The sequence below is a fragment of the Oncorhynchus kisutch genome, linkage group LG4, assembly GCF_002021735.2.
Source record: "Oncorhynchus kisutch isolate 150728-3 linkage group LG4, Okis_V2, whole genome shotgun sequence".
Lineage (NCBI taxonomy): Eukaryota > Metazoa > Chordata > Actinopteri > Salmoniformes > Salmonidae > Oncorhynchus > Oncorhynchus kisutch.
The window spans coordinates 65165498-65179288 of record NC_034177.2 but is presented as its reverse complement, the minus strand read 5'-3'; the positions used below and the strand labels follow the sequence as shown (position 1 = coordinate 65179288).

At 45.5% G+C, this 13791-nt stretch overlaps 1 protein-coding gene across 3 annotated transcripts in view; it reads left to right on the top strand.

Moving 5' to 3' along the window:
* The window catches only part of tjap1 (tight junction associated protein 1 (peripheral)), a 75383-nt gene that overhangs the window by 37002 nt on the left and 24590 nt on the right, over positions 1–13791 (top strand). For 2 of the 3 annotated variants that reach the window (XM_020481594.2, XM_020481596.2), the window contains 3 exons: positions 173–231; positions 9640–9832; positions 12337–12365. In XM_020481594.2, the coding sequence (XP_020337183.1) occupies positions 9674–9832; positions 12337–12365 (188 nt within the window). In that variant the 5' untranslated portion in view covers positions 173–231; positions 9640–9673. The remainder of the gene's footprint in view (positions 1–172; positions 232–9639; positions 9833–12336; positions 12366–13791) is intronic. The other variant, XM_020481595.2, reaches the window with a different exon arrangement.

Genomic DNA, 13791 nt, shown 5'->3' with positions numbered 1-13791 from the left:
AGGTACGCGAGTCCCCTTGGTGTATCACGATTCTGGAGGAGGGGACCCAGCATAGCAGCACGTGCACTGAATCCTTTCTATCACGGAGGGTCAAATGAAGTCACTAGCTAATAGCTACTTTACTGGAACCCTTTTGATTACAATTCAGCCTGCTCCTTTTGTATCTCTTCAGAATGCCTGTGACTTAAGAACCTGTGGATGAGGACGTCGCTGGAGTACCTCAGAATTTGGGTATGGTGGTTATTTTCCTAGAAATATGTTCTATTTATAATAATGAGAAACCTAGGGTTGTTTCAGGAGCGTTATATTGCTACGTTTAGGTGTGTGGGTTTACCATGGGGAAATGTTGCTGGTATAATAAGTCACCAGACCCCCCGTGTAGTGGTTAGAGCGTTGGACTAGTAAACGAAAGGTTGCAAGATCGAATCCCCGAGCTGACAAGGTAAAAAAAAAAAAATCTGTCCTTCTGCCTCTGAACAAGGCAGTTAACCCACTGTTCCTAGGCCGTCATTTAAAATAAGAATTTGTTCTTAACTGACTTGCCTAAAGGTATAAAATAAAACCTAAAGCTCCACTCAGATCCCCTGTGACGTACGTACAGAAGGCTCTAGAAGATACTGTGTTCGGCCTACCACAAATTCCTTGTTTTGCGAAGTTTGCCGTGTTGTACATTGCTCTCCGCTATTCTTTTTTTCTATGGCCATTAGCGTCCACATTTTAGATTTGTGCTAATTTTATTGCCACAACAAATCACGTGCTGTAGTTTAAAAACTTGGTGGATAGTGCTAAAACAATGGTTTCCTCAAGATTCTGCCATCTTTATGCACAGTCGCCATTGTGGAACCACAGAGCTCCACTCAGATCCCCTGTGACGTACGTACAGAAGGCTCTAGAAGATACTGTGTTCTTCATGCTACTGATTGCAGAAAGCGTTGGATATGTTTGCTCCTGTGTGATTATTTTGAGGTGGAAGAGCTGTACGGTTTCCCATAATGATGATTCCGTTTGTTTTTTAAAGTAGGTTTAGGAACTAGTATCGTGTGGTGTGATAATTGTATCAAATGTAATGCTATTTCATTGAGATATTTCAGACCTTGCAGCATATCATTTTTCATGTCAGTGTCATGTACACAAAAGTAAAGCTAAATCACTGACTAGGCTTTGCTATTCTAAAGTATGTTAGAGTAAATTTTGCTCTAAGTACTGCTGTACCCACTAGCAATCTATACTGAGCAGAAATATAAACGCAACATGTAAAGTGTTGGTCCCATGTTTCATGAGCTGAAATTCAAGATCCCAGAAATGTTCCATATGCATAAAAAGCCCGTTTCTATAAAATGTTGTGCACAAATTTGTTTACGTCTCCGTTAGTGAGTATTTCTCCTTTGCCAAGATAACCCATCCACCTGACTGGCGTGGAATATCAAGAAGCTAATTAAACAGTATCATTACACAGGTCCACCTTGTGTTGGAGACGAAGGCCGCTCTAAAATGTGTATTTCTGTCACACAACACAATGCTGCAGATGTCTCAAGTTTTGATGGAGCATTCTGACTGCAGGAATGTCCAACAGAGCTGTTGCCAGAGAATTGAATGTTAATTTATTTACCATATGCCGGCTCCAATGTTGTTTTAGAGAATTTGGCAGTACATCCAACCGGCCTCACAACCTCGGGCCACCTGTAATCACGCTAGCCCAGGACCTCCATATCCGGCTTCTTCGCCTGCTGGATTGTCTGAGACCAGCCACCAGAACGGACAGCTGATGAAACTGTGGGTTTGCACAACTGAAGAATTTCTGCACAAACTGTAAGGAACCATCTCAGGGAAGCTTATCTACGTGCTCGTCGTCCTCACCAGGGTCTTAATCTGACTGCAGTTATGGCGTCTTTTGTGGGTGAAAAGCGAATTGCCTGCGCCAATGTGAAATGCATAGATTATGGCCTAATACTGATTTCCTTCTATGAGCAAGTCAGTTAAATCTTTGAAATTGTTGCATGTTTTATTTTATACTTTTGTTCCTTATAGTATTGAGATGTCTTCCTCCTTTACCTCAGATTGCCTAATCAGAATCCATTCATTTGATGTGCTGTAATTTCATACACTCACGGTTCCTCTGCCTGACTATCTCTGTACTGTAATTGCATCTGATCATTCATTCCAAGGCTGATTTAACTCACACCCTCATTTACCAAGACCCCCCCCCCCCCCCCCCCCGTAGCTCATTCAAATACACTGTCTTTGGGTAAATGGCATTCCAACACTTTCATGTCCCAAGCAAGGGCTGTCACTACAGATTCCCTATAAGTGATTCCATCTTTCTAATGAGCTGAAGTCAGGGTTTTTTTCTGACTCAAAAAGGGGCTTAGGTGGTGGGCATGGCAAGGGGTGCGGTCAGCTGAATTCTAGAGAGAATTTTAGGCACCCCCCCCCCCCTTGGTGGTATAGAGATTTCCTGCAATTCCCCAAAATTCTCACATTTTTGCAGTTAAGCTAATTTCCTGTAATTCTACACGTTTTGCCATGCAGCTGAGAGACAATGTATCAGTTTAAAGCTCATTTCCTGCAGTTCTATGTGTTTTGCTAATGCTGTGTTCTTTTGCTCACACATTCTCCCTGACTATTTAGGTGATTTGTTAGTTTTCAAAGATTTATATTGTAAAATATTTTAGAAATTTAGCAGACGCTCTTTTCCAGAGCGACTTACAGGCGCAACTAGATCACATCACTAGATTTTTCACGTAGTCGGCTCGGGGATTCTACCAGCAACCTTTCTGGTCCAATGCTCTTAGCCACTAGGCTACCTGCCGCCCATATCTAGGTCCATTGTCTTTCCTACATACTTTATCTGTTTTTAATCGTTTACACCGAAAGCGTTATTTATTTGACACTTTTAGGACTTGGGCAACCTGAAAAAAAACACTTACTGTCAATGGCAGAAAAATCCTTGACCCGAAGTTTGACTTCCTTTTTTATAAGATATCGTAAACTGGGCCATAGTCAGTTCTAATAATGTTGTTTTTCAGGCAATCCTTTCAGACACATCTGACATATGAAGAAAAGGATACGGCAGGGATAACCATTAGGGAAGTTCATTAAATGGGACTTGTTGCCTGCGCATTTAAAAATGCTAACTGCCGGAACATTTGTAAAGACCCCCCCCCCCCCCCCTGTGTGGGAGTGCGTCTGAGAACTGAGAGTAGAAACCAATTCTTTCATGACTGATGGAACGCAACTTGCCACCCCCTCGTGCTGCCACTTAAATCCCAGGCAAACATCAAGTCCCGAAAAATCACTATGCTATTTTCCATTGCGCTGTTATTGAGAAACTGCCACACGGCTGTAAAGTGTATTTCTATAAAGAGCCGCAGTGCTGTAAAGTGACAGAAATCCAGCCTTAATTGGCTTTCTTAACAGAGGTCGATTTCACAAATCCACACGCAGACAGAGACAGAGACGTGGGGACAGAGGTTCCTATTGGTAAAACGTAGGCAGGGCGTAAATACAGGCTGTACATCCATGTGGTGTTTCATTGATCTGGTTATTTTAGTGACCAGGGACAAATTGGCCGACATTTTCTATATCTGCCAACTTTTATTTGACCCCAGCAGCTTATGCAACAGCTCAGGAAAAACTGAAATATTAGTCAGGCCAATAGGTGCACATTCTTATGCAGTTGGTTAAGCAGGTCCGGTGGCAAAGACCTGTTTTTGAGTAGATGCATCCTTTCCACTGCAGGGGTTGCCATGCCTTGCATGACATGGGGACTTAGGCCATCGCTCTAGGCTTCGTCACTCGAATGTGAAAAAGAAACGCACAAAACATTTATGATTTCCAGACTCGAAACATGCTCTTCTCTTCCCTTTCTCGTTATAACTGAATGAATGTTTAACGGAGGTTTGAGTCACTGACTACACCATACATGAGAAATTCAGTGTGGCAAGGAAATAGAGTTCTCGAGGATGAGTCAAGCCGTTACGTAGTACAGCGATTTAACATCTCGGGTTAAGTCCAAATTCCTCCTTTTCCACCATACTGTAAATTCCTTCACAATCTAGATGGAGGATAGATGAACCACATAAATAGAATGACTAGAACAGGCTTGGAACTTCTAATGGGGATGCACGTTCTAGTCATTCTTTCTATGAGATAAACACTGAAATGTAAATGGTAAAAGCATCAGTTAAGTGGGTGTTGCAGTTTCCAAGGACAAAGGTCATATTTTAATGTCTAGTTGAACTTGATACATATAAAATTTAGAGAATGTTTTCTACAGTATAGTATTTTGTTTTACAAAGTTGGTTATAGGAAAAGACAAAAGGGTGAATGGATGGAGTCGGACACGAAGGATTTACTGCTGATACCGGACCAGGCCCAAATCCCTTTCATTCGCATGAAGAGGAGACCGACACGGGACGCAGATTTGGGTACCTTGTGAGATTTGGGTACCTCTACCATCCATTATATTGGCCAACATGCAATCATGGAGAATAAACTGGATGAGCTCCGTTAGACTATCCTACCAACGGGACGTTAACTGTAATATCTTATGTTTTACCGAGTCGTGGCTGAACGATGACACAAATAATATACAGTTGGCTGGGTTTTCCATGCATCGGCAAGACCGAACGAATAGCTCCGTTAAGATGAGGGGTCTGTGTATTTGTCAATAACAGCTGGTGCATGAAATCTAATATTAAAGAAGTCTCAATGTTTTGCTCGCTTGAGGTAGAGTATCTCATGATAAGCTATAGAACAAACTGTTTACCCAGAGTTTTCAACTATATTTTTCATAGCGGTCTATTTACCACCACAAACCGATGTTGACATTAATACAGCTCGTTGAGTGCGGTCTAAGGCCAAAAGCAAACAAGAAAATGCTCATCCAGAGACGGCACTCCTAGTGGCCGGGGACTTTAATACAGGAAAAGTTCAATCTGTTTGAACAAATTTCTATCAGCATGTCACATTTGATTTATTTCACCTTTTATTTAACCAGGTAGGCTAGTTGAGAACAAGTTCTCATTTGCAACTGCGACCTGGCCAAGATAAAGCAAAGCAGTTCGACACATACAACAACATGTGTAACCAGAGGGGCAAAAAAAACTCTAGACCACCTTTAATCCACACACAGAGACTGGAATAAAGCTCTCCCTCGCCCTCCGTTCATCGGCAGGATAGAACAGCTACGTCCGGTAAGATGAGGAGGGGGATATGTGTCTTTGTCAATAACAGCCGGTGCGCAATGTCTAATATTAAGGAAGTCTCGAGGTATTGCTCACCTTTGGTAGAGAACCTCATGATACGCTGTAAACCACACTATCTACCATTCAAGTTTTCATCTATATTTTTCGTAGCCATCTATTTACCACCACAAACCGATGCTGGCACTAAGACTGCACTCAACGATCTGTATAAGGCCATAAGCGAACAAGACAATGTAATCCAGAAGCGGCGCTTATAGTGGCCAGGGACTTTAATGCAGGCTAACTTAAATCCGTTTTACCTCATTTCTACCAGCATGTCACGTGCAACCAGAGGGGGAAAGAACTCTACCACCTTTACTCCACACCCAGAGATGCGTAAAAAGCTCTCCCTCGCCCTCCATTTGGAAAATCTGACCATAATTCTATTCTCCTGATTCCTGCTTACAAGCAAAAACTAAAGCAGGAAGTACCAGTAACTCACTTAATACGGAAGTGGTCAGATGATGCGGATGCTACGCTATAGGACTGTTTTGCTAGCACAGACTCGAATATGTTCAGTGATTCATCCAATGGCATTGAGGAGTGTACCACCTCAGTCAACATCCACACCAAGCTAAAGGCTAGAGCTGCCGCTTTCAAGGTGCGGGACATTAATCTCGTTGCTTATTAAAAAAAACTGCTATGCCCTCAGACGAACCATCAAACAGTTAAAGCGTCAATACAGAACTAAGATTGAATCCTACTACACCGGCTCTGATGCTCGTCGGATGTGGCAGGGCTTGCAAACTATTACGAACTACAAAGGGAAACCCAGCCAGGAGCTGGCCAGTGACGCGAGCCTACCAGTAGGGCAAAATTGTTATTGAATTTTTTATTTAACCTTTTTTTAACTAGGCAAGTCAGAACAAATTCTTATTTTCAATGACTGCCTAGGAACAGTGGGTTAACTGCCTTGTTCAGGGGCAGAACGACAGATTTGTACCTTGTCAGCGCGGGGATTCGATCTTGCAACCTTTCGGATACTAGTCCAAAGCTCTAACCACTAGGCTATTTAGCATATAATGCATTTTATTGTTTCGAGGCAAGCAATACTGAAGCATCCATGAGCGCACCAGCTTTTAATCAGGTCAACATTCACAAGGCCGCAGAGCCAGACGGATTACCAGGACGTGTACTCAGAGCATGTGCTGACTAACTTGTACATGTCTTCACTGATATTTTCAACCTGTCCCTGACCCAAGTCTGTAATACCTACATGTTTCAAGCAGACCACCATAGTTCCTGTGCCCAAGAACAGCAAGGTAACCTGCCTAAATGACCATTGACCCATAGCACTCACATATGTAGTCATGAAGTGCTTTGAAAGGCTGGTCATGGCTCACATCAACACCATCATCCAAGAAACCCTAGAGCCACTCCAATTCGCATAACGCCCCAACAGATCCACATATGACACAATCTCTATTGCACTCCACACTGCCTTTTCCCACCTGGACAAAAGGAATACCTACTTGAGAATGCTCTTCATTGACTACAGCTCCACGTTCAACACCGTAGTTCCCTCAGATCATCAACAAGCTAAGGACCCTGGGACTAAACACCTCCCTCTGCAACTGGATCCTGGACTGACCTCCCCCAGGTTATAAGTGTAGACAACACATCTGCCACAGTGATCCTCAACGCCCCTCGGGGGTGCGTGCTTATTACCCTCCTGAACTCCCTGTTCGCCCATGACTGCGTGGCCAAGCACAACTTTAACACCATTAAGTTTGCAGACGACACAACAGTGGTAGGCCTGATCACCGACATCGATGAGACAGCCTATAGGGAGGAAGTCAGAGACCTGGCCGTGTGGTGCCAAGAGAGCAACCTCTCCCTCAACGTGATCAAGACAAAGGAGATGATTGTGGACAACAGAAAAAGACAGGCTGCACAAGCCCCCATTCTTTTCGAGGCTGTAGTGGAGCAGGTCGAGAGTTTCAAGTTCCTTGATGTCCACATCACCAGCAAACTATCATGGTCCAAACACACCAAGACAGTCATGAAGAGGGCATGACAATGAAAAAAAAAACTCATTTTTCTTAATATCATTGTTGGATAAGGGCTTGTAAGTAAGCTTTTCGGCGCATGTGACATACAGTGGGGAGACCAAGTATTTGATACACTGCTGATTTTGCAGGTTTTCCTACTTACAAAGCATGTAAAAGCATGAGGTCTAATTTTTTTATCATAGGTACACTTCAACTGTGAGAGGCTGTGTAAAAATCATACAATGTGATTTTCTGGATTTTTGTTTTAGATTCCGTCTCTCACAGTTGAAGTGTACCTATGATAAATGACAGACCTCTACATGCTTTGTAAGTAGGAAACACTGCCGATTTTGCAGGTTATCAAATACTTGTTCTCCCCACTGTTTATAGTTTGATTGGATTGGCACTCTGCTCTGACGTCGCATACACTAGTTCTGACCATGTGGTGAAGGTCATTGATCTTTCGTTGGAATTCCACTGTGACGCACCAGCCTTTCCCTCCCTTTATTTTCCCCAATGAACCCGTCAGCGGGGTTCACACACTGTAAAAAGAGCAACATGATGAACACCCCTGTGCTGCTGGGGTATTTGTGGGACATGAGAGAGAACAGGGGTGGAGGGGGCATCTGTGACCCAGGAAGCGGTGGACTGATCAATGGCTTATGTTCATTGGTCCCCCCAGGGCATAATCCAGTCGTGCAATTATGCACTGTTTTGAATGAAGGGAATCTTTGAACCAAGCCAGAGGTGGTTAAACCTTCCTTTATTCCATAATGTTTTCCTAATCATTCAGATTTCTCAGAATGCTCTCCCCAGGGATACATAGCAAAGTGCTGATGGGACTCCCTAAAAACACACCGCTTCAAACCCTTTTCCAAACCTTAACATAATTCTTCTCACCTGCTATGCTAACTTTCCTGACCTGTGTAAATTCTCCTAACCTGCCATGAAGATGTCACTTCTGGTCTTAGCTGTATCGAAGTGGCATGTTCTTAGGGTATCTCGAGTGCTGATCTTCAATCTGGTTTATTGTATCTGAACCTCTTAAGAGGATTTCTATGGCTTAAGTTGTCGGCATACTTTCAGTTCGGCTGGCGGGTATTTGCTCGCATACTCCCTTAAAAGACCTTCGCTAGAAAAACGCGGCAATAGTACTGTTTGTCAAAAAAAATTAAGATGCCGTAGCCAGTATACCCTTCCTCCAAGATAAGTATATGACAGATTTGAGTTTTCACGTTTTTTTTGCCAAGGAGATCTGTCGCGTGTTATATTACATCCAACTAAGATGTTTGCTGCAGTGTTTCCTCAAGTGAAATTTGCATAAAAATGATTTGTCTCATTGAATGACAAACATTTAATTGAAGAATCCCTACTGTTGACTGATGAAGGGGCGTAGACTTCAGCTTGCCTCAAAAAAAAAAAAAAATGTGTGCATGAACAACTGGGGGGGAAAAAAATCTTGCCAAAGACCAAAATGTCATGATATATGCACAAACTCTTCAGAATGGTTTCGGCTGGAAAGCATGCGGACTCATTTACAGTGCAATGAGTGCATCAGACTGGGGCATAAGTAACGTGTATAATGCTGCAGGAAGGATAGACGGCTCTCTGGTGTTTCTCCACTCTCTGTGGCAATTGGATCCACAGGGCTACAGAGTGACTCAGCAAAAGCCAAGTCATCAATCAGAATAGATATAGTGACAGGCTCTTCTCCTGTTCAGCGTCTTAGTCATTTACAGCCACTAGTGTGTGTGGGTGTGCCTGTGTTCCTAAAAGTGCCTTCCGGAGCGTGTGTGTGTTTTCCATGGTTTTGATTTTGGTAGGGGGTGTGGCTTCTTTTCCTAACGAATATGCCTAGTTTTTACATTCTAAACTTAGCCCACAATGCTTCCAGTCAGTGGACTGTAGTTTAAGAGTTCCTCTATTGGGAACACACTTCTGCTTGTAATCAATTGTAGGCTTGAGGGCATGCTCAGATTTTCCTCTCTCTCATTCTATTCCACATACACGTATGCACACAACATACTCTGCAGGCAGATATTTAAAAAATCCTCCATCACGACACATGAATTGTGTTTGATGTTTATTTGAAGTGGCATCCCATACCCCTCCCTCCACTCTCCACTACAGACAGTTTGCACCAGGCAGTCGTTTCTTTTTCTGCCCACTGCTACTGCTCTCATCAAAGCCTATTGATTCAAACCACTTTTTTTGTTGCTACCGCTTTAGGAGAGAGGGAGAGAGGGAGAGTGGAGAGAGCCAGGGAGAGAGTAGGCATGGTCGGAATGGAGGGAGAGAAAGGGAGGGGAACTGGACACAGACCTTTACAGCTGGCTTTTTGCACAGGGCAGGGCTCAGGGCTGGTGTCGCTTCTACCACATCTAATGCTTGTCTCCTGGCAGGAATAACCGACCGGACAGACGCTGAGCACCAAGGATGACGAGCGCTACCCCGGCCAGGAAGCCGTACCGCAAGGCTCCGCCTCAGCACCGCGAGTCGCGCAACAACTTGCCCTCGTTCCTAGAGGACCTTAGTGGGAGCACGCCGCCTGCGCTTGCCAACACCGCTGGCCCCAACCCTCCTGACCCCTGCCAGGTAATTCGCATTCCAAACCATACTCCAGGTTTTCAGCGAACAAGGTTCACAGACCCCTACCTGAAATGCCCAGTTAGTCCTGAGAGCCGCAATATATTTTCTTCCTCCTGGTCTCTGCTCTCGGACAGTGAGCTGGATGTCTCCAGCCTGTCCAGCCTGGATCTTACTGTCCTGCCCCCACCCAAAATCTTCAGCCATAGAGGCATGACAGTGGGTGTCACAGCCAACCAGGCAGCCAGGGACTTGCAGGGGATGAGACGCTTCTTGAGCCGCAGTGAGGGCCTACTCGCTCTCTCTGGAGACGAAGACCTCCGCTCAGATGACTCCCAGCGAGGTGGCTACTCTACCTCTCCAGCCCAGTCCAGTCGCAGCCTGGAGCGCTCGCTGGTCTTCAAGGACAATGCAGAGATCCTGGTTCCCAGAGGAGGTCAGCACCACCAGCAGACTTCCTTCCAGAGACTAGCCCTCCCTCCTAAGGGGATCCTAAAGCAGCCCAACCAGCTGGGCGTCCACTCCTCAGACCTCAGGAAGTCCAAGTCTGCCGAGATGCTGGGCCAGAGCCGAGGCCAGAAGCCCCAGAGGAGGTCTCTGGCCAAGACCACCTCAACCAGACAGATAACCCCGTCCTCCACCTCGCAAAGCTCAGCAACCTCAGAAAGAATGATCCAATTCCTAGAAAATAAGCTGAAGTTCTCCAACTTCCTGGATGCTGTCACCACCAGGCTCATCAGCCCTGCCAGAATGCAAATGCTGGGTGGAAAACAGCAAGAGGACACAAGACCGGTTAAGGGAAACCAGCCTCAGCACCAGGCACACAATTCTCCCCTGACTCCCGAAGTGAAGAAGAAGCGAGGAACCGAGAGGAACCCTGCGATGAGCCGGCCGTGGGACGAGTGGTCCTCGGCGCTGGACAGGGACAGGCCTTCCAGGAAGGAAAAAGGTCGACCAAAGACCTGGCACCCCACCCCGAAGGACATCCCTGACCAGAATGCAGAGAAGTGTAGGGCAGACCCCCTTAGGGAGGGAGCGAGGCCCAAAGCTGAGGGGCCCATCTACAGCCGTGTGGGGGGTGGCGGGGACTCCAGCTCTCGACGCTGCAGTGAGACTGATTGCGAGGACAAGAGTCGGCAGAGAGACCATCACCAGAGAAAACGGCACCAGTCCTCTCAGCTGGACACCAGAACACAGCACAAGGACGCTATGGATAAACCCACAGCTAAATACGTGCCCCAGCCTCCTCACTCTGAAACAGTATCACAACACCTCTCTTTTTCTATTTTCTCACAGGTCAAGGTATGTGAGAAGTTTCCCCCCCTTCCCCTCCATTGTTGTACGCCTCCCAGAAAAATAATTGGAAGCCTTCTCAACAAATATCTGTGTATTGTGTCGAGCGGATTCAACATGCGAGTTGCTTAGCTACAACTCTCGCCATATTATAAATTGAAATTACATTCGCCAATAACTGAAGGTAAGTAATTTCCCTAGATGGCTCGAGTAGAAACGTACTGTACAAACACTCAAGTGGTATTCACTAGCCAGCTTTCTAGTCCAATCCAAACTGAAAAGGTCCGTGTTGTGCATCTGTGTCATATTAGTTTTTTACTTTTAGATATTTTTATTTTAATGCACTGCATTCTGCTATAGCGCTACACTGAGTGTACAAAACATTAAGAACACCGTCCTAATATTGAGTTTTTCTCCAGGCTTAAAAAACCCTTTTAACCTCTCTCCTCCCCTTCATCTACACTGATTTGAAGTGGAATTGACATCAATAAGGGATCATAGCTTTCACCTGGATTCACCTGGTCAGTGGAAAGATCATGACAATGTTTTGTACACTCGGTGTATAGCCGTTGTTGAGACTGGCCATTATGTTGTAAAGATATTCTGGATTAATACTGTGAAATTATTCTACAGAGATGAGAATACAATATTCATAAATGTGGTGCTGATAACTAGCCTCTTAAGTGCCGTAGATGCGCAGGCTGCTCTTCTGTGTAAACTCAAGTCTTTTTTTTTGTGTCTTTTTTGTTGTTGTTGCAGAATGACAGGGGCTGTCAAATTGATTTCATAGCTCCATAAGACGTATTGGCCTGTGCAACTAAGAGACATCCTGTAAAATTGTCTGCTTATCTCTCTAACCCTTCGGCTTCAACAGAAATGTGGCTAACACTGAAAACTACCAAGGAATCTGAATTCTGTGCAGTGCGAAATTGGTTAATATAAATGTGGAACTTTTTTTTGGTACAATTTCTGCTTAGTTCAGTCCTTGAAAGCCGGTGAGTGTTTTTGAAATGGTGTATTGTTGTTGCGGAGTGCATCTCCAATGTTTCCCAGGTCTGTTCGTTGTCTGCCTAGCTCAATGCCTCAAGGTTGTAGATGGAGAGCCTTTTTAAAAGAAATGACTAATTACAGCCAGTAATGATTGCCGGTCCAGCAAAATGTCTGTTTTTGTAGCAAACATATCTACAATGGCCAAACTAATAGGATGTTTGTTGTTGCAGGACTCCTTATCAGATGCAGACAGGATCAAGTAAGTAATTATTATATAATCTACTTATGCTTTGACAAATATGTGCTGTATTTTCGGTGAGAAATGCTTCAGCCACAGGATTGAAAATACTAAATTTGACTTTGACGAACAGAAAACAGTGAATCTCAGCATGACTTCTTTGGCTATGGGTTTCTGTGTCTATTTGCCTGCTTCACTTTGAGCCCAGTTTTGACACCACCTCAGTGTGTACTGTATACATCAGTCTACTGTGTGGGAAGCTGTAGCCCCGGGTGGCGTGACCTGATTGGCACTGGGTAGATAGGCTGCTTATAGGAAACGGCCAGGTTGGCACCAAGCCACAGCCAGCCCTTCCCAGGAGCCCCAGCTGCTCCCGTCTAGACACTTCCTGAGGAGAGGGAGCCGGGCAGGCCGCACTCAGACGCCCAGCTTCTGCGTCAGTAACGCTAAGGGGAGGGAGGGTTCATAGAGACATGGCTGATCCCATATGGTGCTATGATGACAAGCCCCTGCGGTGTGGTGGGAAGGGTGCTGCGCAGGTGGGCGAGCGAGAGTGGAAGAGGAGCAGGTTGCTGTTAGCGCCAACATCCGTCACCCACACCCCCCCTGCCGCCTCCTTCTCCCACCCCAGCCTGGGCTCAAAGTGAATCGATGTGATCAGTGGCGTCTCCCTGCTGGAACCCCCCCTCCTTCCCCCAGCTGTGAAAACTCCACACAGCTAATGAGAGAAAGCAGCTCTGGGTATGTGGGGGAGTCCATTACCACCAGCCGTGCAGGATTGGCCACTAGTACAGAGACTGAACACTGGTTGTAATTACAGCTCGAACTTTCACCTCCAGCAGTCCTGCGGTCCTCCTCTGCTCCACTTCCTCTCCCAAAAAAGAATCCCTATAGTCGGCTAATTACTACCAAATCTATCAGCTGCGTGTGTGACGGTGCATGTTTGTGTCATTTTAGCCTCTCGCAGTAAAGTCTAGCCCAGCGCTGGCTCTGGTACGCTACAGTGAAGTTCCCTTTGGTGTCAGTGAACGAGATATAAAGGGTAAATATAGTCAGGCCACCATCCACGTGTGTGGGCATCATCAGGCAGCAATGCTTAATGAATTGCCGCTGACGTAGCTGCTGTCGGACCCCCCCCCCCCTTCTCTTCCTTGTGGTGGTAAATGCTGATAAGCTCCTTTGTGGCACACAAGCAATGTCACTGATTGGCCTAGATGCCCCTGTGCTGGTGTGGGATGTTGAATGATTCTGTGTCTGACTAACTGAATACAACCTGAGCTGAGTCACCCACTCTTGCCCTAGAGCTCCTCAAGTCTCCAGATAGGCCAGAGCTGAGTCTGTCTCCCCAGCGGTAGTGGAGTTTTGTCATGCTGTTCTATAGAATGGTGGCTGTTCGTCTACTGCGTATGCTGCAGAGGACTGTTTCTCAGATGAATGGGATTACCAG